The sequence below is a fragment of the Plectropomus leopardus genome, chromosome 12 (genome assembly GCF_008729295.1).
Source record: "Plectropomus leopardus isolate mb chromosome 12, YSFRI_Pleo_2.0, whole genome shotgun sequence".
Classification (NCBI taxonomy): domain Eukaryota; kingdom Metazoa; phylum Chordata; class Actinopteri; order Perciformes; family Serranidae; genus Plectropomus; species Plectropomus leopardus.
In genome coordinates, this window is record NC_056474.1 from 12,613,634 (window position 1) to 12,638,686 (window position 25,053).

At 40.2% G+C, this 25,053-nt stretch overlaps 2 protein-coding genes across 4 annotated transcripts; one reads left to right on the top strand and one right to left on the bottom strand.

The window, feature by feature from the left end:
• Positions 1-4,331: 4,331 nt before the first annotated feature.
• psma8 (proteasome 20S subunit alpha 8) lies at positions 4,332-8,854 on the bottom strand. The gene is made up of 7 exons (XM_042497620.1): positions 8,652-8,854; positions 7,037-7,163; positions 6,702-6,826; positions 6,383-6,505; positions 6,140-6,259; positions 4,941-5,003; positions 4,332-4,822 (listed from the first exon to the last, which is right to left on the bottom strand). The coding sequence occupies exons 1-7, from the start codon at positions 8,751-8,753 to the stop codon at positions 4,727-4,729; spliced, it is 756 nt and encodes a 251-aa protein (XP_042353554.1). The 5' UTR covers positions 8,754-8,854; the 3' UTR covers positions 4,332-4,726.
• A 626-nt stretch (positions 8,855-9,480) lies between these two features.
• ss18 (SS18 subunit of BAF chromatin remodeling complex) lies at positions 9,481-23,529 on the top strand. 3 transcript variants are annotated; one of them, XM_042497573.1, is made up of 11 exons: positions 9,481-9,646; positions 10,119-10,195; positions 10,291-10,375; positions 12,017-12,173; positions 13,566-13,796; positions 14,789-14,959; positions 15,272-15,349; positions 16,789-16,911; positions 20,610-20,740; positions 21,158-21,220; positions 21,962-23,529. In XM_042497573.1, the coding sequence occupies exons 1-10, from the start codon at positions 9,578-9,580 to the stop codon at positions 21,173-21,175; spliced, it is 1,140 nt and encodes a 379-aa protein (XP_042353507.1). In that variant the 5' UTR covers positions 9,481-9,577; the 3' UTR covers positions 21,176-21,220; positions 21,962-23,529. The 3 variants fall into 3 exon arrangements, with proteins under 3 accessions (XP_042353507.1, XP_042353506.1, XP_042353508.1); XM_042497572.1 differs by lacking the exon at positions 21,158-21,220; XM_042497574.1 differs by lacking the exons at positions 15,272-15,349; positions 21,158-21,220.
• The last annotated feature ends 1,524 nt before the right edge of the window (positions 23,530-25,053 follow it).

A 25,053-nucleotide genomic window follows, 5' to 3' on the forward strand; every position in this document is an offset into this window, starting at 1 on the left:
TCTCTCCTCTCTGCATCCCATCAGCCCCTTTGTAGAAAAAAAGAGGAAGGAAAAAAAAACCTTCATGTCTGTGACTTTCTTGCCCTCCAGCATATGAAGCCCTCTTTTATTTTGATCATCGCAGCACAATGGATTCATGCCATTCTGGCAACTTTATTCAGTATCAGCCCAAATTTACATACTGCTTAACAAGTTTGTGCGTGACTGTTGATGCCTCTGATCAAAGTGCTTTTGGAAATCTTTCTCATCTGATTTTTTTCCTGTCCTTCATTTCAAATGCATGCTGCAGACAGGCATCTTTAACTCAGGGGCAAAGAAAGGTAACCTTAGTGCTGCACAAGCCCAAATGTCATCCAACAAGGAGGGCTCATGTCCCGGGGATAAAGATAATGTAATCTAAGCAGTATACAGTGTGTGACTGTGTGTCTTTGAGTGTGTGTGTGTATCCATGCTAGCCTCTGTGTTTGTTGGAGGCTTGGGTTTGGGGGCGGAGGGAGACAGGGGGATGACAAAAGTCAAAGCAGTCATGTGTCATTTTCGGTGCTGAAGGGCTGGGACCTGCCTCCGGGGCTGTCCTCTCTGTCAGACGCACTCAGATATCTGCGCTGAACTCTCTCGCTGTCTCTTTTTCTTTTGCTCGCTCCATCCTTCTCTCTGTCTTTATCGGATGCATATGCAGCTGCATGTTCATGCACTAACAACAATTCTGTGCTCATGCAGTAACAAGGTGGTTTGTATAATCGAGATCATGTAAAACAGTAAAACATCTGCTTTTGATACAGTGACTCATTTCACATTTCTAAATTATTGCATCTTGATCACATCTGCCACGAGAGCAAGAGCAGGGAGGGACATGATTTGTTCCATGACCAGTGATACATGTTAACAAAAACATTGTGAGAGTGTTTGACAAATATCAGGCTGTAAATCAAGATATCAGAGGCCACGCTTCAAACCAACGGGCCATAAAATTCCCATGGGGACAGGGGAGAAGGGTGCACAGAAATTTTACAGTAGCAAGAACCCAGTAGCCTCCATTTACAATAATGTTCGTAAATATATGTGGCTACCCGAGCAAACAACAGAATTGAAAACATTAAATAACTGAGAAAGAAAAATGGATTCAAAAAAATACAATGAAAAGAGGGTGTGGGTGGAAAGAGAGGAATCGTGGGAATGCAAGATTGCACCTCCCTCAGGCAATCGAATTATCCTATGGGCTGATGGTTCCTCCTTATGCGTCGGCTGACATTTTCCTGTAACCCCATCCCATGTAATGCTATGTGATGTGTGTGACTGGCTTCTGCCACGGCCCTGAGAGGCCACGGAGCCCCGGAGCCATTTGCGTTTGGCCTGCAGCATCCTGGGAATTGTTTATTTTAGTTCTGTCTGCTCCTTTTTGCCTCTCTGTCTCATTTTTGCTTCCTCGTCTCTCCTGTTCTTTCTTTTTCTGGCCCAGTGGTGTCTACTTTCAATTAGAGGAGGATGCACTTGTATTCTTCTGTGAGACAAAACCCCTGACAGGTGACTCTTGAGGGGTAACTCTAAACCATGCCTTTAGTCTCTTCGCACAAACTGTTAGTATCCCAGCACCTTTCACAGGACACAAAGGTAGAAAAAAACAACTGAAGCCGTCGGTGGTATCTGTTACTCAACCGTATATGTTGCTCTGTGTGATGATGATAAGAGTGGAGGGTGTGTTCAAGAGAAAAAAAACAAGTGGAAATCAAAATGTGCTGTGTGTTGTGCAAGTGTGCGACAGAGGGAGAGAGAGGAAAGAGATTTAAGGACAGAGAAGATGAGATGTGTGATATGAGATAATAGAATGATATTTAAAATGTATCCCCGCAGCTAGAAGTTAAAAGAGAACATTAAAGCAGAACATATTTTGATCGCTTATGGATATGTAAGCCAGCACACCAAAATGCCCAAACTTTTACTTATGCCAAAGGGCACAAGTGGAGGCGGGCCAAATAGTGTATGTGTGTAACTGTCGACATGTGACAAGCAGAAAAGGGACAGTGTTGAGAGCGTAGCCTTTTATGACCCAACACACTTTGACAGCTTGGCCATCGCTTGAGGACACAAGCAATGTTGCTTTTTCATCTGACAATTTTAAGCAAAACAACTGTCCCTCGATGGATTCAATTGTTCAGAGAGGCTTTGTGGCTGTGTGTTAAAGCGCAGAGACAAAAACATGTCAGTAGCCCGTAGATTCTGCTCGCTGTTAGCTAGAGGAGTCATACTGTCAATCTGGAGGACGAAAAGTGAGATGAAAGTGTAAGCGATATGATAGGAAGGCTGTTTTTATGTAACACTGCACTCTGCTGGCAGAAGGTGATAACACCTTGAGTAATTCAGCAGCAGCAGTGGTGAGACAGTCTTAACAGAAGACTAATGTAACCTCAGCTCCACAGGGATGCAAATGTCTGTGTGCTTCTACCCTTGAAGCAGTTGCCTTATTTGGACCTAAGGACATTCGGCTCTGACAAATTTTAAACATCCCAGGAGGAGCATGCTTTGAAATATGGCCACAGGGTGGCACATTAGAATGACAAAAATGTAGATCCTCAAAGTGAAATCTGCCTGTGACTTGGAAATCAGCTGCAGAGACGAGGAGTGGATATGTTAGAAGAGGGTCAGACTAGAGTTGCAACCAAATATGAAAAACATGCAATGTTTTTTCCCCAGTGTATGTGCTATATTAACCACAACATGAGAACACACTTTGCCTAAAGTGCATGTGCATGACAGATCAAGAGAAAAAGAGATGTGGGCACTGTTTTTAAAAAAATCTGTTGTGTGCTCACATTAATACAGTGTTTGCTATGTGTATGTGCAATTGGCCTGTAAGCTCTCTCTCTCTCTCTGTGTGTGTGTGTGTGTGTGTGTGTGTGTGTGTGTGTGCATACAAACAATGCACTCAGTCGACAGCCCGCAGGACTGTGCATTCTTGCTTGGAGAGTACATGTCCTCAGGCCTCGTTCCTCCGTCGATGACCTCTGGTGAAGCCATTATTTTCTGCATTAATGATGAGCAGCAGCCAGCGATGAGAGAGATGGACTTTGTCCTGAGGCACAGTAGCGCTGATTATGGGCAACAACAATGCCGGCAAAAAAAAAAGAAAGAAAGAAAAAGAAAACTCTTCCCAGAAGCAGTTAAAAAGACTAGGAGTCTTAGCAGCAGCACAAAATAAGCTGCTCTTGCTCTATTGACAAGATGGATCAGATAACCTCTGTAGCTAGAGGATTACCCAGAATAAACTTTATTAAAGTTTACCTATTGCTTGTTTTGTCATCTACTGGATCCGGCACCTCTTTGTCTGCAACCTGAACAACAAACCAGCTGCTGTGACACCACAGTTATCAGATTCTGGCTTGAAATGCATTAGTGCGGCAATTAGCGTATGGATGAAATAGATGTGAGTGAGTCATACAAACCCCGTTTTAGTGCCCTCTCAGGATTTAATGACAATACGTATGGGAAGTAATATCAGAGGCTTAATTGATCCTCTGACATCACCCCAAACACCAACCTATAAGACTCACAAACAAGACAAATTGCAGACAAAGTGCAATTGCTCTAGTCAAGGCAGCCAGGGCACCAACTCAGGAAATCCTGGCTTGGGGAGATGACTCTAAATGAAGGACTTTACCATTCACCATTATGTCTTTGGTGAGAGTCAGAGGGAACCCCCGGGGCTCTTCAGCACAGCACGGTACAACTTTTCAAAGGGCTCCAGATTAAAGTCACTGAAAGTTCCCACTGGGGTCTGAGGCCAGGATCCCATTAAGCAGCCCTACCACACCGCCGGCCATAATTGTGTCGTTGAGAATTCAGAGCAGCGGTTGCTTGATAAGCGAATTTAGGGTGAAATAAAAAAGGAGAGGCAAAAGGGGGTCTCGTTGGGCCACCATTAGACACTTCATTCGCTCATCACTAATTTGTTTTAAATGACTGAGGGAGAGGTGAGCACTTTATAAAGCAATCTGAGCTACCTTTTTTTCCATTTCTAGGTCTGTGTGACAGAATGCTGATAAATGAAAACCATTGCACTTTACAGCCACACAGTATACTGCCGCTAGTGGTGTTTTAAACTGTAGTTATCTTTATCGCAGTACTTGCTTTGCAGTAGGATAATCAATAAAGAGAAAAAAAAGGTAGGAACAATTCTTCTGTCGTTTTTTTAAGTCCCTTGACTCTCTTGTTTTAGAAACCGGTCAGTGCACCACAAGTCAAGATTACTCTAAACTTATATGTAGACACTATTTAGTAAAACCATTTGGCATAACAGACTGTTTGATACAATAAATAACGTAAAAAAAAACATGTTACAAACAAGTCAGCTTTATTGAGCATTTAGTTTCTGAATGTTACAAGCTGGTTTATTTCAACATTTGAGAGTCATTACCATCTGTTTGCTGTGTGATATAAAAACATCCTGTTTAAGATCTAAACCCTAACTTGAGATCTGCGTATGTGCTTTTTAGTATCAGTCGACTCAATAACTGGAAGTGTAGGAACTTGATATTCTCTGCAAATGGTACAGTATTACTCAGAAACAGGTGCAATAACATTTAAACATCAACAGATCTTAAGTTGTGATTTAGATCTTTACAATGACATGAATGAGAGAAGGAGACCTTCTAAAACGCACTAATATTGTTCAACCCAAATATGCTATTGTCATCCAAGTGCAATAAAGAAAAACTCGTAGTTAACAGATTCAAGTGGATTTTTTCTGCTTCTTCTTCTCTGCCTCTTCCTCTTTTTCTTTCTCGATCTCAGCCACCAGGGTCTCGATTTCCTTGGATTCCAAAATCTGCAAACAGCCAAGAACAGCAATTATTAGCAATTAAATAAATAAAAAAATGGTTAGAAAACGACTCAAAATACAGATTATAAAACAGAAGAAAAATAAGCATTTTGCAGCAATTCACCTTCAATGGCTGATTCCGTCTGATAACAGCGAGTTCAATGTTCTTTCCTCCTGACTGGACAACCTGTGACAAAGCAAAGACGTAACGTGACAAATCTGAGCAGATCAACATATGTTAACTACTGCAGTCTTTGACTCAGGTTCATGTTGAGAGGTTGAAAAAGACAAAGTTTTGAGGATATTTCAATGCAATTAAATACAGCAACAGTTGTTGACTAATGTGACTAGTTCAGTAATTATTTGTTTTAACAGCTGATTAACAGTTTAATAGAATACTTCACCCCACAAATAACCATTTTTATATCAACTACTCACCCAAAACTTTTCCTCACATGACTCCGGTGAATGAAGAATCCAAAAACAGGTAACGTTTTTGATCAATTTTAATCATGGGGTCCACATTTGTTGTTGTGTGGCTTTTGTATTTTAGAGGGTTAGTTCTGATTAACCAAAGTCACAAAAAAACACAAACCACTTACTAATAAAGGCAATGGTGGACCAGCAGCTCTAATGTTAAGCAAAGAAAAATAACTGTTTTTGTCAACGGATTCTAACTTTGAAGTGAGCATAAAAAAGTTTCGCTTTCAGATCATAATTCAATACTAAGGTTTTAGTGACAATGTGTGTTTGGGCAGTGCTGAGCAAATGACTGGATAACTTAGACTTGGATTATACTGCATGAGTTGTGCAAGACTTTGTCAATGCATGTTTTGATATAGTTGACCTTTAACTTTAATTCATCAAGAATGTTCTCTGTTTTTGGATTCTTCGCTCCCCAGAGGAATACAATAAAAGCAAATGTTTTCTTCACAAATTTAACAGAATTCTCTGTGTGTAATTTATGTGCAAATTGTCGTGTTCGGGGTGACGTATTCCTTTAAAGAGCCATTTTATAAAGAATATCACTGAATGTTACAATGAACACAAAAGGCAACATTTTGGCAGGTCACTGGTTTACATCTGGCAGCAGCTGGAACTGTATCAAATTCATGTCTTTCATCTGACGTGACAATTTATCCAGCTAATTCTTCCTCATGTGGCAGTATTCACAGCACACTATATGTAAAAAGACTTTTGTATGGCAGTGGAGTAATAACATTGTTAAGCAGTTTTGTCATTATTCAGTTCCAACATATGTAGCTGATGAATGACGGTGTGCAAATTCAAATAGGTCAAAGCAAAGACTAAATTTGACCTTACCTCGAGCAAAGCTTTGATAGCCAACTTGATTGCCTCATTGTCCCCAGCGATGGCTTCATCTGTGTAATTCTTCTCCAGGAACTCCCTCACAGTTTTTGCGCTACGGCCGATTGCATTTGCCTGTTTTTTTTTTTCCGAGAGTAAGACAAAAAAATCAATTACTAATCAATTCCATACAGACAGGGTACTTGTTGTACAAGTGTAACAGGAAAATAAGTAATGAACAAAGAGCATTTCACTGACCTTCCAGGCATGATAGGTTCCTGACGGGTCTGTTTGATACAGCCTGGGGGTCCCATCGTAGTCAAAGCCAACAATTAAAGCAGAGATGCCAAATGGCCTTCGCCCATTGCTTTGAGTGTAACGCTACAAATATATGAAGATACACAGTCATTCTTACAAATATTCAGTTAAAAAACGGCATTTCTTTTTGTGACCTGTTCTTAGAGTGCAAAACTGAAATCATACACAACTTTATATTTTTGCCCACTGATTGTGAAATCTTACAAATGTCTTTCAAAACAATGGTAAACAATAAATGTATGATAAGAAGGTTAATTACCTGTTTCAGTGTAGCAATGTAGCGTGTGATGTATTCCACTGTGACTGGGTCCTCAACAGTTAGCCTGTGGCTCTGGCACTCAACCCGAGCTCTGTTTATCACGATACGGGCATCTGCGGTCAGACCTAACAAACATTTTAAAAAGAGGTTAAATGGCTGTGTGACATACAGGTGAAAAACAACAAAAAATTTAAGTGACAAAAACTTAATTTATGGTACAGACATGGTGTAGTGTGCAATGTATTGTTTGTAAAAAGTGATCTTTTTCCATCATGCCATATCACCTAATGACTGTATTATTTAGATATTGAAAAGTGTTTTGCTATTCCAGGTACCTGCAAATGCCATACAGACGTGCTCGTCCAGGGCACATATCTTGCGGACAGTCCTTTCCTCCTGCAATTTTGCCACAGATTTCTTCTCAACACCGAGGACAACAATGTCTTTCCCCCTGATTCCCACCTGTGGAGAAAGAAATCATGTAATACATTTCGGAGCAGTGGAAAGCATTTCAATCCCAGGGACTCCTAACAAAAAACAAAAACTTAAGGGATGGAATTGAGGATGAGCACTAAGATTTCTTTTTCCCACTTTGAATATCGTTTCCAATTCAGTGTTATTTGTTAACTCTTATTTGGTGAGTTGTTGTCATGTAGATTATTAAGTATTTAATGTCCCCAAAGGCTAAGAATATAATATTACAATAAATAGACATAAGTACATACAACAGATGTCACCATGATATGAACTGCAGTGAGACAAAGCGTTCAGAGTCCAAAACAACTTGAGGAAACTTAATTAAAATCCCAACTTGTTTAAAAACCCAACTGCTGATGGGATTTGGCCCTCCTGGGAAATGTAAATGTTCTGTAGATTAGTGTTCAGTGTTTATAATGCACACTGCACAGTGACAGACTAGTCTACTGGTCTCTGTTTAAACGTCTGTTGTTCTTCCCTTGTTGGTATGTGAAATCAATAACAATCGCAGTGCAGTGACACCTTTAAGTTTATGAAAGAGATTAAGAGATCTTAATGGAAAGTAACCAATCAGCAACATCAACACAACTCAACTCAACAACACCATATTCAGGCCCATCAGTTGAGCAGAAAAGGACCACAGTACTGTGCCCTGAAGAGAGGTGTGTGGAAATTATATCTTTATTTTGAGAAATGTATCAATCTAAAAAAATGTAATTATGCCAGACCATGGCATGCTTCAGGTTTAAGGTTACAAAATAAGGTATTTTGACAGTTTAGATGCTCATTAACACACATATTACTGTTTGATCAGTTTTATAGCTAAGTTTATTTAATAAGAAATTGCATTACATTCATGGGATTACTCCAAAACAATTCCTTTTTTACATGTAACAAGTTAAATAACCTTTAGGAGTTTGAAATTTTAAGGTAATCCTTCTTGAACTTTAACTGCAAGCTACTTATTTACCCTAACTTCTACAGGACATATCTTTAATGAAGGAAGCTGCAGGCTAAGTGGTTTAACGATAGTGAGTCCAATTTAGAGTTAGGTAGAGCCAACAGACCTACCGTATTTGCTTACATTTTAATGTTTACGCAATTAGCTTAACAGATTCAATTTAGCTGACAGCCTAAGTCTTAAATATTATTCTGTGTAACGTTACTAGCACTAGTTGACATGATCACAGTGAAACTGAAACTATTGTCAGAGTGACACAGCGACAAAATGCTTGCTAGTGATTTTCTCTTCATTTTAGTTAACTATTAAATTACAAGTGAAAGTTACAGATTAGAGGCCCAACCAGGTTGTTTAATATCACAATATATGAGTGCAACAGATTGTGCTAAACAACAACAAAACTAAGCGAAATACATGAGTGATAAAAGTAGTTGCTAGCCGCTAACCTAGCTTGTTGGCTAACTGTAGTGTGCTAACGTTAGCTTAAGCATTAGTTTCATTTCATGACTTACCGCTGTGGAGCCTTTCTTTACAGCTTCTTGTGCATATTCCACTTGGAATAGATGGCCATCGGGAGAAAAGACGGTGATAGCTCTGTCGTATCTTGCCGCCATTGCACTGCAAGACACGTAAAGTCACAGGAAAAATAGGAGACTGCCACCAAATGATTCAGCTAGTTAGCGAACTGTGAAGCTGCCGTGTGTTCAAAACAGCGCCTGCGCGTGACCCTTGAACTGGGCGATACCAAAACTAGAGTTCGCCGGAGGAAACTTGTAATAAAAATTTCATTAAAATAGCGTTACTCACCATTTTGATTTGCCCTGAGAAACAATTATATTTCATTTAAAAGTTACAATATAAAAAATGCTAAGTTTCATGTACTTGTTTTGTATTATTTAACTATGGTTCGGTAATGTGTAATGAGAGTATATTATAGGACAACTTAAACATATATAAAATAAAATTAGGACTAATAGACATCGATATCAGATCGTATTCCCTGAAACTGCCAGAACTATTATTAAAATTTAATAGAAATAAAATTAAAGCTCCGACGGTGTTTCCCCTTTTTGTTGAGCAGTCCATTTCCCATGGCCTTTTGGACTACATCTGGACTGGTCCACTGTACGGAAAATAGGTAAAAATGTAATGAAATAAAGCCAATTTATGGGTGTTTTCAAGTATATTAATAAATGTTTCAAAATAGTATAAATAACGTGGAATTAATGTAAAAACCACGTATCCCCGTGTCGTCAAAATATAAAATAATCATCGGCTATGTTTTCAAATGTGCTGTACACCCCCCGAAACGGACCGCTGCATTACGAAATTGCATCCTATTCTGAACTGTTTGATCCGAGTTGTACCGATTTGTTAAGTGTGTTAGCTACTTTTGACTTTTATGCTCTAGTTCACTTTAATTTCTTAGAGAATCACCATGTCGGTGGCGTTTGCACCTCACAGGCAGCGTGGGAAAGGTGATATAACACCCGCTGGAATACAAAAGGTAATTCATCTTTTTAGCGCGTCTCAGAATGGAGGCAGTGCTATCATACGGTGCTAGCTGTGAAGCTAATCTATGTAGCAGTGCCCATCCAAGTCCAACTGTATAGATCGGGAACATTTTTTCAGGGTCAAAGCGCGGTGAATATGAACCTCTCCGGAGTCACGACGCCACGTGTAGACGATGGGTGTTTTGTCGATTCACCGTATAATTGTATTTGAAATGAATGGGGGCCTGCCGTTTTGTTAGCTGGGAAAAGCTAGCTAGCAGGACGCGTCTTTTGTTAGCTAGAAACGCACACTCATATTTAAAAAAAACGCCCCCATCCTTCCCGTTGTTTTCAAATTTCGACTGATTAACCACCAGAAAGCAAATTGCCAGCCACACAAAATCACCCCGTGTCTCAAATGGTACATTTTGTGCTATCATACACAACATAAACACGTAATATAAATCTCTGCATTTGCTGTTGCAGTTGCTTGACGAAAACAACCAGCTGATCCAGTGTATAATGGACTTCCAGAGTAAAGGCAAAACAGCAGAATGTTCACAGTAAGTTATGAAAATTCGCTTTTTGGTTGCGTGTTTGTATCATTGTAAGCTCACATTAAATCAAAACCTGCATTGATGACTCTCCACCTGCTCAGGTATCAACAGATGCTGCACAGAAATTTAGTGTACCTGGCAACGATAGCAGACTCCAATCAAAACATGCAGTCTCTCCTCCCAGCTGTGAGTATTGGTCCTTGCTGATTGTTTTGAGAGTGTGAATTGTAATAATGAGTGTGACCTCTATGCATCCTAAGATAATGTTGAACTCTTCTTTTTTGCTCTTGTCCAATACAAGTCACTCGGGTATTGGGTCAAATAAGTCAATACTCAAGGGACAAAAGGAAGACTAAGAAACTGTAATAATAAACTATTTATATATAGCACCTTTCATACACGAAATGAAGCATGAAGTGCTTAACAATAAGGGCAAAGTGCTTTGCATGCAATTCAGCATAAAAACACAGCTAAAGTCAAGTTTATAGTAAAAATTAAGTGCTTAAAATAATTAGATAAAACCATAAACTAAAAAAAATCAAATAAGATGCAGCATGTCGTGTTACACTGTTATACTGTCTGATGTGTTTTTGTGTAATTTCCCACCCTAAGTAATATGCTAAATATTATAGTTTAATAGCAAATGTATAATGTGCTTACTGACTTTTTTCGTTTAATGATGTCAAATGCATTTTAATTCTTGTGTCAAAGGGAGCTCTGCCAGTGACAGTTTGAAAGTGTGTTTACATGGACAGAAGCCATTCGTGATCAGGTTTCTGGAGTATCCTATTTATGTGTTTGAGCATGTAAACACTATATTCCCTTTTTGAGAAACCTGAATATGCTAGCTGGAGTACTCTGAAAGAAACAGGGATGTATATATGGGGAGTATAAGTAACACACTTTATCTGTGCACATGCAAACACCATATATGATCGTACCGTGGAAAAGCCATATAAACAGGTTAATCATGTCTGGTTGCACTCATGGATATCAGTTTGCTTGTTGCAGTTACTCAGCCTTTAAAAATTGTTTTCTAATATCTTATGTGGTTCTTAAGGGAGCTTATCAACATCTTAAATATAATGCCACCAGTGTCAAGGTGCAATGCCATATGTAGAATCCAGCATTTTTGGAGTTTGACCCACTTATGGGTTTAACTGCTGGATATATTGGTTTCTGCTGCACCATTGTGATCATTCTTTTTTGTAAATCCGTCTTTTAGAAGTCCCCCAAGTTTATGGTTTTTCAATACAAATAAACTTGAGTACTCCCCAAAGTATCAGTGTTACATATTGGCATATTGTAGATTTTATTTATGGATGCACCACCAGTATGAACTTGTTCTTTGCGCCTACGTTTGCAAAAGGTACGTTTTTTGGGTTTGCTTAGAAGCCCATTGTTTTTTGGCGTATCACTTTATCATATCACTTGTAAAGCTGAAGTGGATCAGATTGAAGTTACCTGTAATTAAGTAATAATAGTATGTGTTGAATTTGTTACATCTTTGCGCCTATAGGCTCTCTGCATTTTCTTCAACAACTTTTTAATCATTGATGATCTCTGGCTATAACCATTTAGTGCAGTCTAGTCAGTGAATATGTGACTACATATTGTACTGCATGACTATTTATTTTACCATTTAAAAATATTGTGTCACTATTAATTGGCTACGGTGCATCACAGTTGTACTCGATCATGATATTTGCAAAGAGAGTTTGGCTTTTATCTGCTTTTTTGTTGAGTTTTCTCCTTTGAATGGCTCCGGCTCAGATGTGTTTCTAGCCAACTGATGTGTGTTTTTGTGTTTGTGTTGTGCGCCTGCAGCCGCCCACTCAAAACATGCCCATGGGCCCTGGTGGGATGAACCAAAGTGGACCCCCCCCTCAGCCTCCTCACGGTCACAACATGCCCTCTGAGGGTATGGTCAGCGGTGGCCCTCCAGCCCCGCACATGCAGAACCAGATGAATGGACAGATGCCTGGTAAGTGACCCCCCTCAACTTCCCTCCTCCCTCGTCTTTCTCTCTTTTTTCTTTCCCCTTCTTCTCCCTCAGTCCCTGTCTCACTTGGGTTGCCTAGCAACACCACAGAACTGTGAGGGAGGTCGCTCTGCTGAAGGATGATGTCACCCGTTTGCCAGCGCTGGTGGTCTTGAACTTGTTCTTCGTTTGATCATGGTTATCCTCTCCTCTTTAAGTATCATGTTATGCTTGGTTTTTGCTTGCAAATTTATGTTTTTAATTATGTTCTTAAAAAACATGGCTTACGTTTTTTTTGTTGTTGTTTTTTTAATGGCAGAGATTGCTGCTCCGCACTATTCTAGCAAAAGTCGAGGATGCAATATTTGAAAGCAAAAAATGTATCAAATGAAGAGTTGCTTCTCCACTGGCATGTTTGTTTTCCCTTAGAGGGACGGTTCACTCCAAAATCCAAAATACATATTTTTGTCTTATTTTTAGCACAGTTTATCAGTCTAGATTATTTTGGTGTGAACTGCACCGTGCTAGAGGTATCTGATGTAGAAATTTTGTCCTTCTCTAGAATATATAGAAACTAGAGGGCACTCAGCTTGTGGTGCTCAAAGCGCTGGAAAAACACATTTAAAAAACTCGACAGTGATGTCTCTTTCCAGAAATCGTGACGCGGTTACGTAAGATTGTCTACAGACCTATTTGTGAACAGTTTAATTTAGAAACTATTTTCTTTCTACTGACTGTAACACTGTGCAGAATAAAGTGAGCATCTTCTGCCAGCTCATAGGGGTGTAAATAAAGTTGCATAATACAACTTTTTTTCTTTTCAAAGAAATTTTTTTTGATAATGATATAATATTTGCTAATATCACAAATTCTGCTACGATACTATTTAGATTTGATTCAATCCAGGGGCCTGTGCTCAATATGAGCAGATATCAGCAATAATAGTTGCGGAATATTGGACAGAAGGCAGACATCTCTACCGCTGATATCTCTAGACTGATAAAGAGCACTACTGGTAAGAGAAAAAGAATATTTTTTGATTTTGGGTGTGCTGTCCCTGGATTTCAATTGAAAGCTCACTACAAGGAATTTACATTTATATTCATGACTCTATAATGGTATTATATGCCAGCTCGGCCTCACTGTTAATGTGATATGTTATATACATTGTGCTGGCTTGGTCACCAGTGACAACTGGTAAATCCTTAATTTATTATATTTTTCACATGCCTTTTTTGTTATATAGAAACACAGCCTTAGATTACAGTTGTTCATAGAGCAGCACAGTGGGTGCACATATCAAAATGTGATGGAAATTGCACAGAAGTATGTGTTTTAAATATTTATATGTTTTTTCAAAGGGAGTCATGAATCATGTCTGCTGTTGTTTTCCAGGGCCTAATCACATGCCCATGCAAGGTCCTGGTCCAGGCCCCAACCAGCCCCCAAACATGCCCAGTGGCTCTATGAATATGCCCCCCAGCAGCCATGGCTCGATGGGTGGTTACAATCACACTGTCCCATCTTCCCAGGGCATACCAGCTCAGAGCCAAATGAACATGACCCAGGGCCAGCCCATGGGAAACTATGGGCCTCGGCCAAACATGAACATGCAGCCCAACCAAGGTAAAACAACTATTTTGTTAGTTTTAACCTGGTTTTAGTGATTTACACTTATCACTTTTCTTAGTGGTGCTTGCTGCACATCCTTCACCTGTGTTTGATAAGCTGCGTGCTGCTTGTATGTTCTTTTCTACCTCATGAGAGTTAAAGGGAGACTTTGTCAATTTTCAACCAGTTTTTTATTAAAACAAAGTGGGCGGTATGAGTAGATGAACTGTGATAAACTTCCCTACATCTAACCAGTGCCTAGATATCCCTCCTCCCCGTGGATGAAACTCCAGCAAATGGCACAATTTCTGTCCTTGGGGCTGTTGCTCGAACCACAGGCCGTACGTCTGCATTTACGTAGTGTCTGCCATCCATGCCGCCACCCCTACAGACACAAAGAATATACAGCTGATAAAGAGACACACCCGCCCTTCTCTCTGTCTTTCAAACGTAGACCGAAATCCTGTCAAACTACGCAGTGCTGATCAAATGTAAATCATGATTACATTACTACTTTGCCACACTCTAGCCTAAAATGTTTTCAGAAACATATTTTAATGCCCCGTTTAGCTGTAATGGTGGGTGCCATACTGCTTCCTGCAAAGTGAAAACAAAGGCCAGAACCTGGAAATCATACAATTTAACTACGCAGCTCTGATCAGATATAAATAAAGATTCTGTTGCACATTTCTTACCCCAAATGTTTCCAAAAACATGACTTAGATTACCATTTAACTGTAACACAATATCCGCACAGTTGCCATTGTATCGAAAAAACAAGCTAGCAATACTTCATCCATCAGCAGGAGTGTTTTTGGATCTGCTACGGTGCAATGCATTCTGGTAATTGTAGGTTTTCTTCCTTTTAAGCAAAAGCCAATGCCACAGTCCTTTTACTCTTTTTCCAATGGTCATGTAGCACCAATTTTAAAACTATTTGCATCTTTCTACTGCATTGTCTTTGTATCTGTGAAATTCTTCTTTAACTCCTTGTTGGCGTACTACAGGCCCCATGATGCACCAGCAGCCTCCCTCTCAGCAGTATAACATGCCTCCTGGTGGTGGTGGGCAGCACTACCAAGGACAACAAAACCCAATGGGTATGATGGGTCAGGTCAACCAAGGGAACCATGTCATGGGGCAGAGGCCGATGCCGCCCTACAGACCCCCACAGCAAGGTATACCCCTCAGAGTGTGTCTGTTAAGTGTGCAAGTCGTGAGTGTTGGTCTTTCCTTTCCCTAACCCACCCTCCTGCATTTCTTGTTCTTCTCAATTTCCTCTATTTCCACATCTGTAGCTCACAGACATCTTGATGACTAAACATGTAACCTAAAGCCTCCAGTGATCAAGTTAGTCAAGCGACCAAAAGAAAGCTTTCTAACCAGAAACTAGCGGCAAGGAATCCATCCTCTCCACTCTTCCCCTCACACAACTGATCCAACAACACCTTGAATCTACTTGTGTGTATGTTGTGTGTATGTGTATGTAGGACCCCCTCAGCAGTACCCAGGGCAGGAAGACTACTATGGGGACCAGTACAGTCACGCAGGACAGGGAGCCTCAGAAGGTAGGAGAACCCTCCAGTCACTTGGAGAAAATCAACAAAACAAAATGAGCCCAGGAGTTGTGTTAAAACACAAATGATGCAAAGAGACTGTGACAAAGCCAGTATTTCAGTTTCTTCATTATTTTCTGGGAAATTTGAGTGAGTTTGGGCTCTATCAAAGAAAAAATAAGGCCTTTAATTTTAAGGAAACACCCACATGCCCCTATTCAAAAAGATGCTGAAGTCCAAGGATAAGTTAGCACCTTCCCAGTCTTGTGATGCCATCACCCCTGATTGTGGCTGCTGCTCCACCTGTTGAATGAAAAGTCAGGGACAGAGTCTTGTGTGTGTTTTAATGGCAAAAGTTGTCTTAAAGTAAAATATTAATCATTAAGATTAATAATGCCAGAAATGCCACGTGATTATTTATAACTCCACAGCATGCTACTTGTTTGCATGTTTGGAGTATTGCCAGTCTCCACTACCAAGTGAAACGCACTGCCATTCTTTGTAGATTTTAGGGCTGTACCCGACTCAGAATTATGTCAATCAATAGATTTGGCCATTAAGTACTAATATTCAATGATATTAAGTTTGAACAGTGCTCAGCGGGACGTTCAATGCGACAGCGGCATTCATGTAATATAGTAAACATGCTAACAGTCTTAACGGTGGATCGGCAATGTGCAACAATATTTTTTGTAACACAAGACATCAAGCAAAAGCCAAAGACTATAATATTAAGTTGTCATGGGCTGTAAATTTAACAGTTCTAAGTGTAAGGGATAAAATAATGTTATCTCAGAGCCTTCTTTCTCTGATGCTGCAGCACGTCCACAGCTCCCTATCAAAGAGTCACGAAAACTCACTCCGCAGCAAAATCAGGGGACCAAAACATCCCTTAGAACTACACTGCACAGTACACTGACAAGCTGAAAAAAAAGAAAGATTGCTTGATTTGAAGCAATTTCAGTCGACTGAGGGGTCTCCGACTTATGATGCGAATCCCCGACTTTCAAGGGGCAGCCCTAGTAGATATGCAGATTTTGTGCACCCTGATTGCAGAATAGTAGCACTAGTGACTCAAAAACAGAAATATGCTACCGCTGCATTAGTATAACACATGGTATAAATTTTTCTCCATGTTGGTGTGCTATGGGTGATATTATTCCATTAGAAGACATACTTAAAGATCAGAGATTCAACTCCTTTTCTTTCTTTGTCCGATTAACATTTACTTATTTGTCGTTTGTTTTATTATTTTTTTCTCTACTGACTACACTATTTTCCTTTTGACCTTTCACACACAAGTGTTTTCCTTTCTCAAAGTAAATAAAATCCAGCCATTTTGAACAACAAATGTTCTTTTACATGGCTGGCTCAGAAACTGTCGTCTGCTTTGCTGTTGCGCTGTAGTTGTCAACATGTTGCTCACATTGCCTGCCGTTGCCCCCCTGAAGGTAATGCCCAGTATGGCCAACAGCAGGAAGCATACCAGCAAGGCCCTCCCCAGCAACAGGGCTACCCTCCTCAGCAGCAGTACCCGGGTCAGCAGGGCTACCCACCACAGCAGCAGGGTTACGGTGAGTTTCCTTCTTTGAAATATTTTGTCCTGCAGGAGGCACTATCAGCTCTCTTTGGCTACCGTTTTTTCAACAGTTGAATACTAATTCCTCCTGAGTGAGTTGGTGGTTACTGCCCCTTGGAAATGTAACGGTGCCAAATGCATGTCAAGACATCATCAAGAGCAAGGAATTAAAGAAGCACCTTAATGAATGGTTGGGGGATTGGAGCTTGGTGGAAGAGAAATTTAATCAGTATAGTGGTGGCTGGCACCGCATTAGCATTTCTCCTGGTGCTTTAGTTTGATATGACACACTGTTCAGAGGGAGTGGGAGAGGAGCTTTGGCTGATGGGTACAGACACTGGGCAATGTACGTGTAGACTGCCAGCCAAACATTTTGAACTCCCTGCATTTTAGCATGTAGGATAGGCCGATGGTTACAATTATTTTCAATACTGATGCATCTGCTGTTTATTTTCTTGATTCATTGTTTTGTCACTGAAATTTCAGAAAAAAATTAAGTTGTCCTTTGGAATTTCCGAGAGCCCACGGTGATGTCTTCAAATGATGTGTTTTAGCTGACTAATAGTCCAAAAATTTAAAGCTATTGAGTTCATTATCTTGCATGGCAAAAAAAAGCATCAAATTCTCATATTTAAGAAGCATAATACCAGCAAGTCTTTTTTCTTGACAAATTAATGAAACAATTATTGGATAATCAAAATAGTACCACCTACTCCGAGTGGTGTAGATGGTTAACCACAAATGCCACTTGAGTGTTTGTTAACCTAATGGTGTGTGTTATGTAAAGGTGTGGTTTCAACTTTTCAAACACTTTCTTCGTTGAACTTGTGCATTATGAAGTTAGTGTGCAGAAGCCAATTCATTTTCTCTGAATTTATAAATATTTAAGCAATTTGTGCGTGTCCAAAAATATGAAAACATACATATCAAACAATATATATAAGTTAGAACTCTATTTTGCTGGAAATGGCCAAACACTTAAATTTTGTTGAAACATTACAAGACACTCAGCAGTCCCCATGCCAGTGCTGCATGTTTCTGATTTTTAAGACACACTCCTGGACGTCAACTGCAACGTGCAATTTGCACCTGCCTTGACATCCGTACATATAATCAGTTACTTCCACAACCTGACCCGTCAACACTAGATGACGGCTCAACCTGACACTGCAAATCTTAAAATAACTACGAGCTGTTGAAATAATTCAGTCAGGCAGCAACTTCAAAATAATCATTTTGGGATATTTCATTCATGTGAAATTACATATGTATTTAACACAAAAGTAATTCAGAAAATGCAGTTTAAATCAGCATTTCCTAAACCTTTCCTTCAGTACCACTTGCCCTGCATATTTTAGATGTCTCCCTGCTCCAACACAGCTGAATCATACGTTCAGCTCGTTATCAAGCAGCTTCAGGAGTTCATAACGAGCTGATTATTTGAATCAGCTGTGTTGGAGCAGGGAGACGTCTATAAAATGCAGGGCAAGTGGTACTTGAGGACAGGTTTGGGAAATGCTGATTTAAATGAATATTCTTTGCTTATTCTCATAATATTTAGCAGCGCATTTTTCCACAGTTAACATGCCTGTTAGTAATGCACCTGATGAAAGCAGCCCTCATATTCCAGCTGGCACACAACACAGAGATGACACACAAAGTCAGCATTCAGAGGACTGAAACGTTAAAACATTACATTAAAGTGTTATTTTTATTTTATTTAAAATGTATTTACCATCCAACAACCACACTTCTTTTTTTTTTTTAACCCGGAACTGAACTGAGAAATAAAATTAAAACACAAAACCACCCATGAATCACGTTTTTTGTGGGTCACCTGCCAGGTACCTGACCTCATGCAGGACTTACTGCCATGCTTTGGCGCTCATGACAGACAAGGCAAGCTAATCTACAAATAAACCTGAAAAAAACATATATCCCTGAGACTTAAGTTAGAGCTCTTAATCTACTCCCAAATTTACATTTTCTAACTAAAGGGTATTTTTAATGAGTGTGTTGCTTTGGGATTTGATTAAAAAGAACATAGTCTGTTTAAAAAAATGTTCCACATGCAAAGTATTTAGGCTCCTGCAGATCTTTTTCTTCTTTATCCCATTTTTTTGACTGGAACTTTCCATCACTCACCCTCTGTCTGAGCCAGAGCTCACGTCAGTAATGAGCTAGCGAGGAGGCAGAGGCTGTGAGGTGAGATCCATCTGGCACACACACATGCTTTTTCTCACAGGCCCCCACAAGGTTATGCTCAACAGCATAAGGCATTATGAGCTCCTAACGATGCTGCGTGGGCCTCATTTGACTTAGCCACCGTCAAGCTTTGCATGGTCCTCCACAGCACCTGCATTGATAGCTACAGTGTACGGGGGCTGATAAAGTGATTTTTTTTTCTCTTTTTTCTTTTTTTAATGAAGCCTGACTCTCTAATGAAGACCAGCAGAATCTTGATGTCTCGTTGCATTAGGGAACCGCCGCCCGGCTCCAACCCGACTCACTCATTCATTACTGAGTCAGACTTGGAGGCAGCCTAAACAAATGGGCCTGACGTATCCACCGTCCTCTCTTTGTCATCCATCAGCTTTTTTATTGCAGCCCATTAGTGATAGTAAACTAACAGGGATTCCCTAGAGTTCTCAGAGTAACAAGTAGGAAACAAATAGTTAATGAGCAAAACTTGGGCCATTTTCATGCTGGGTTCTTGTGTTTGAGTCGGAACCTGAGTTTGATTGTCTCGTCTCTTTCTAAACTGGGGATAAGACCAGAAATTGCTCTGTGCTGAAGAAAAAAAAATGCGCATAGGGGCTACCCTTTTTTTTGTGTGTGTGTGTCGTTTATCAAGTTGGGTTTGAACGTTATCAACTGCTCCTACATCAGTGTTGTACTTTATATATCACATTTTTTAAAAGCTGTAGTTTGTAATTTTTCATATTTGCTGAAACTGTCACTGTATTCACACAGTACTATATGAGAGAATCTGTGAAAAGTAATGTTTCCATATTATTTCCTTGTACAGCTTCTCATGGCGTCGCCACTCAATAAATGAAGACAACCAATTGGAGCTGAGGAGTCTCAATCATGTCGGTCACTGCTCATGAACTGCAGTTAAACTGTCAAACTAGGCAGCGCTGATCAAATATGAATCAAGATTCTGTTCCTGCATTGCCTGTTTCTCACCTCAAATGTTTCAGAAACATATTTTAGTGCACAGTTAAGTTTAAGTTTCATTTCACAACTAAACAGTACACTAAAATACATATTTGAAAACATCTCAGGCAAGAAATAGGCAATTCAGGAACACAATCTTAATTTATATTTGAGCTTTGCTGCCCAGTTGGACATTTTGACCGCAGCCAATATCTGCATCAACTGCGTTAGAGACTTCTCGGCTCTGATTGGTTTTTCTTTTTCATGGTTAATTTTAACAAATGCCATCAGAGGCTTTTTTTCACAGAATATCTGTGAGAGCGTAGTGACAGTTTCTGCAGATATGACGAAGTTTGTTTCTATTAAAGTTACCAACTATAGCTTTAAGGTTTGTTTTTTTTTTTCTGCGTTAACAAAATATTTAAACCGTTCCTGTAGTAAAACGATAGTGGAGCCAGAAACAAAACATCCTTAAACAGGTTAAAATCAGCTGATTTTAGAGTGTTTGTGTTGAGCTCTCAATTTCTGTCCCAGGTCCCTCCCAAAGTGCCCCAGGACAGTATCCTAACTATCCTCAGGGGCAGGGACAGCAGTATGGGGCCTATCGCCCTCCTCAACCTGGACCCCCACAGGGCCAGCAGCAACGCCCCTATGGCTATGACCAGGTGAGTATACCCACGACACTGGACAGTCGCAGCGACTTGTTTATACATCGGTCTTAGTTTGTCCCTTTATATGTTTGTTGCCAGACTATATATGTTTTTTAGTGAGACTGAGTTAAAAGGTAAATATTTAAAGGTAGTATGTTTTGCATGCTGTCATCATATTGGGGGGTTAAATCTGTTCTTCCCAAAAGAGTATATGTGTTACTATTGTCTTTCACTTGTTAATTTGAATTATATATCCAGGCTAATATGGTTTGCCAATTCAGTGAAATATGAGGGCTATAAGAGGATACTTCCTTAAACTTGATGGAGACTGCTCTAGTGTTTAAAGGGAGATCTATTTGTTGCCCTGTATTTCCTGTGGTCTTATGTGGGGACCACAGCTACACTTTGATATCTTTATCTTTGAATATTCAGGGGCACATGAGGAAATAAAGGCCCGGGGATTTGAACCCCTGACTAGCTCTGTAAGAAGCAAAGGTAATGGTTGCTGTGAAGACCTCAACGTCCAATCTAGACGTTTGACCACTTAGCCTTAATTTGCATTTGTTATGTTTCTTCTGTCTCTCTTTTGTCTTTATTTTTTCCTCCATCTCTCTCCTTTTCCTTTTCTTTTCTTTTTGTGCTATTTTTTATTTTGTTATTAACCAGGGGTCGAATTGTAAGTGATGAGGTCCAGAAACACAGCATGCTTAGTCTGCAGTGAGACGGCCAAAAGCTTAGAGCTTTGGCTGCGTCTTTAATCTCTGCAATTTGCAACACTGGTTTTGATGATTATTGTGCTCATGATAACAGCCATATATTTGAATTAAAATGCTTAAATATCAGACTGTCAAATCATAGCTTGTTCACAAAATTTGTGTCCATTGTTTATGCCAAACATACTTCGACCCCTGTTTAGAAATGCATCAGCTACTACTGTTCTGAATTTGTCTCACTTGAAACAAGTGTGAACTATTTGATAAGGAATATCATGTGTCCTCAGCCATGTTGTCGCTGAAACCGTGAGGTGTAAAGTTAGAAATAAGAGCTCTCAAGTTGTGAGGCCATGCTGCCACCTGCTGGTCAACACCAGCAAATGCAGCCATAAATCATGGTTTGCATTATGTTATGGTTGAAACCACAGATGTTTGTTTGCTATTGAGCTTTGTGAATAAAAGCTTTTACTCTGCGTTTTTTAATAAGGCCAGTAACATGAGTCTATCACATTTCTCTCCACAGGGCCAATATGGAAATTACCAGCAATGAGAGATGGTCACAGCATCCCAACACAGATCTGCTCTGATCTCTGTCTGAGCTTTGACCTCTGGTCAACTGCTAAGCAGACTTTAAATGATTGTTGTGGCTCTCTGTGATTTCCTCAGACACTCGAAAATACAAGATACGTTCCCCCCTCTCTTTGGGCTCCTATCCTCGCCTAAAAAAAATGTATTCTGTTACACTGACTTGACTCAAAGTCCACAACTCACCCTCTGGTCCAGTACGTCTCAAAGCAGCAATGCCTTAAAAGTGGAACTGCCTTATACTTTAGCATTGCAGATTGTGAAATGGGCTAAGAAAAATTTTGGATATCAGAGATGACTTACATGTACAGTTTCAATCTCCTGTGGTGCATTGTTTCTCTGTCCTGTAGCTCCTTGTTCATAAGAAGCAATAATGCCAGCAGTAGTAGGGAAATGTGTGGGGGCTCAGAGATGAAATAATGCACCAGACGAACTTCCCGCTAGGCCATGGTACGTGTCTCGATGTATGTGATGATGTAAAAATATATTTTATGCTTTTTAGATCAAGCTAACTTTGTATAAGACATTGGAAACTAGTACTAAAGCTGTGTTGTTTATTTCATGAAGTGTATGTGTCAATGTTTTTTTGTTTTTTTTTTAAAATGATCCCATCCAGCACATTTTGTTTTTTTATTTTTGTTGCGTTGAATTGTATAACTATTCAATTGGATCTGCTACGTAAGCGATTGGGACACTGTAAATTCTATGTGTAAAAATGGATCTTGAATTGACATGCATAGAAAATCTTTGAAGGACAAATATGAACATCTTACCCAGAATTAGAAAATGCTTCTTGTCTGACCACACACAAAACAGTTGCTTTATCCTGTGTTAAGCTGTATATGTAAAAAAAAAAAAAAAAAAAAGTCTGTGAAATTTTGATCATGAATAACAACATAACCTGGCAGAATAATGATCATTGGCCTTTATTTGACCTGAGTGCCCAAAGAGGTGATACATAGCAGATGCTGCTGCTGCAAATTGTAAGTCAGTGCTCTCTGGAGCCTTTTTTTCTTTATACAAGCACCTCAGTCTTGTCCGTTGACTGCAAATTAGTGAATGGGAAAGATCAAACTTGGTATAATAAATATTTCTGACAAGTACTTTGGTTTTTTTTTTTTAAGTCTTGACAATGCTGGAATCCCCTTTTCCCTTTGAATAAACGTCTAAGTTGATGTCATTCAAATAGTGTTGTGTGTGAATAATAAAGATTGTTACTGTCAAATATGTAACATAAGATGTGAAAATAATGTTCTCAAATGGATTCCTTAATTTCACAGTAAAGACTGGTTGTGCAGTTTTATATCACTGGCTTGATATCTGTTTTATGGTGCATACTTTATTGATCCCATATGTACAGCGGCGTAAAGACGAGGAATTCAGTGTCCTCCGATATTGTTTATATGGCTGTTTTAATATTTGGCATTCTGCACCCCATCCAAGTGGTCACATTTGTGTCATGGCAATGTATAACTGTACATTACAATAAATTGGAAGAATCTTTAATATATTTTTGACTTGTGTTATTTATAGCACCTTTTATCAAGATTCAAGTTAACCCAAAAAGCATTCATCCTGGCGATAACATAAACAAGATGTGCGCTATTGGTGCCGTCATAATGTGACAGTTTGATATAATTGTTTTGTCTTCATCCGCTATCTGGTAATCAGTTTCCAACTGATAATGACCCTGCACCGCTCAGCAGCATGTCTGCTTTGTCCAGATGCATCCAGAGAGGTCCAGAGCACATTTACACCCAAAATTACCTTCCGTGTCCCTCTTTCCCCTTCTGCTCCCTCCAGAGAGGGAGAGGGACTACCTGTCACATTGGGGGGAGTGATACAGATGGTACACCAGATGTGTGGCCGAAGCACGTGATGGGAGAGTGGTGTTGGTGTTAAGAGGGCCACAGACTGCTCGGGTTGCTTTGGTGCAGATGATGAGTGTGCGTGTGTGCGTGTGTGTGTGTGAAAGAGTGCAGCAGAAGTGCTTTAAGAAAAGAGGTGAACTTTTTAAGTGTGCCTACGTATAAAATTTGTATGTGCTTCCGTGTACCTCTGCGCAGGTTTAGTGGCATCTCCTAGTCACCCCACCATCCTGCTGCTCCACAGCTGGCCGCCCCACCCTTCCCAGCTGCCACTGGGGCTCCCCCCGGCCCCTTTGCTTGGCAGAGCTGGCGTTTTGGGCGCTCCCCCACCAGTCCTCCCTGGCAGCTGCTGCCCTCAGCTGCGCTCTCGCAGACGGTATTGGGGTCGGACAAAGTCACTCCTCCTGTGACTGTGTCTGGGGCCATTGGGGGAGGATGAAGAGGTGGCAAGGAGACTCTTACCTCCTCTGAAAGATCTCCTGTAAATGTTCATGAATTTAAATTGATGGACACAGAACTAAAAGTGAGGCAGTGGAGGAATTCTGCCTGGATTTCTGTTAAGTAATTCAATAAGTGCACAAAAGATGTCTTTGGCTGTGTACTTGTAAATGAGTTATTAAAAAAAGCGTACAGCAAAGCATCACTTCATGCATGTACTAAGATGGTGAGGCAAGTAGTGAAGTGGCAGCATCATTTAAGAGGATGATTATCTTGTTCAATATTTTGATAATTATAATTCAGGGCACCTTTCAGAGGAGGCTCCTAACCACTGAGGGGAAAATGACATTGTGATCATAGCTGGCAGGCAAGATGTGATCTCTCTCTCTTTCTCTCTCTCTTTCTGTCTCTGCCCCTCTCTCTCTTTCCCACTAACTCTCCCTTTCACTCTCTCATACCCACACTCTCAGTGTGACAGAAAGTCTATGGGGAGGTATAAGAGGTAGTTATGGGGGGAATGCAGCAGCCTCCACAGTTTAATTGGAGATGTGTCACACTAAATAAATGGTGCAAAAACAAGCGCTGACTGGAGGCTTGAGGGAGGGGCCCTGGGGATGCAGCCTGTTTTATTGGGCAGGAGCTTTGCACCGCTCCAGGGTGAAACGGGGCTACGCACTGCTGAGATACCCTCCAACCACCAAACCACCAGGCCTCCAAAAGACTA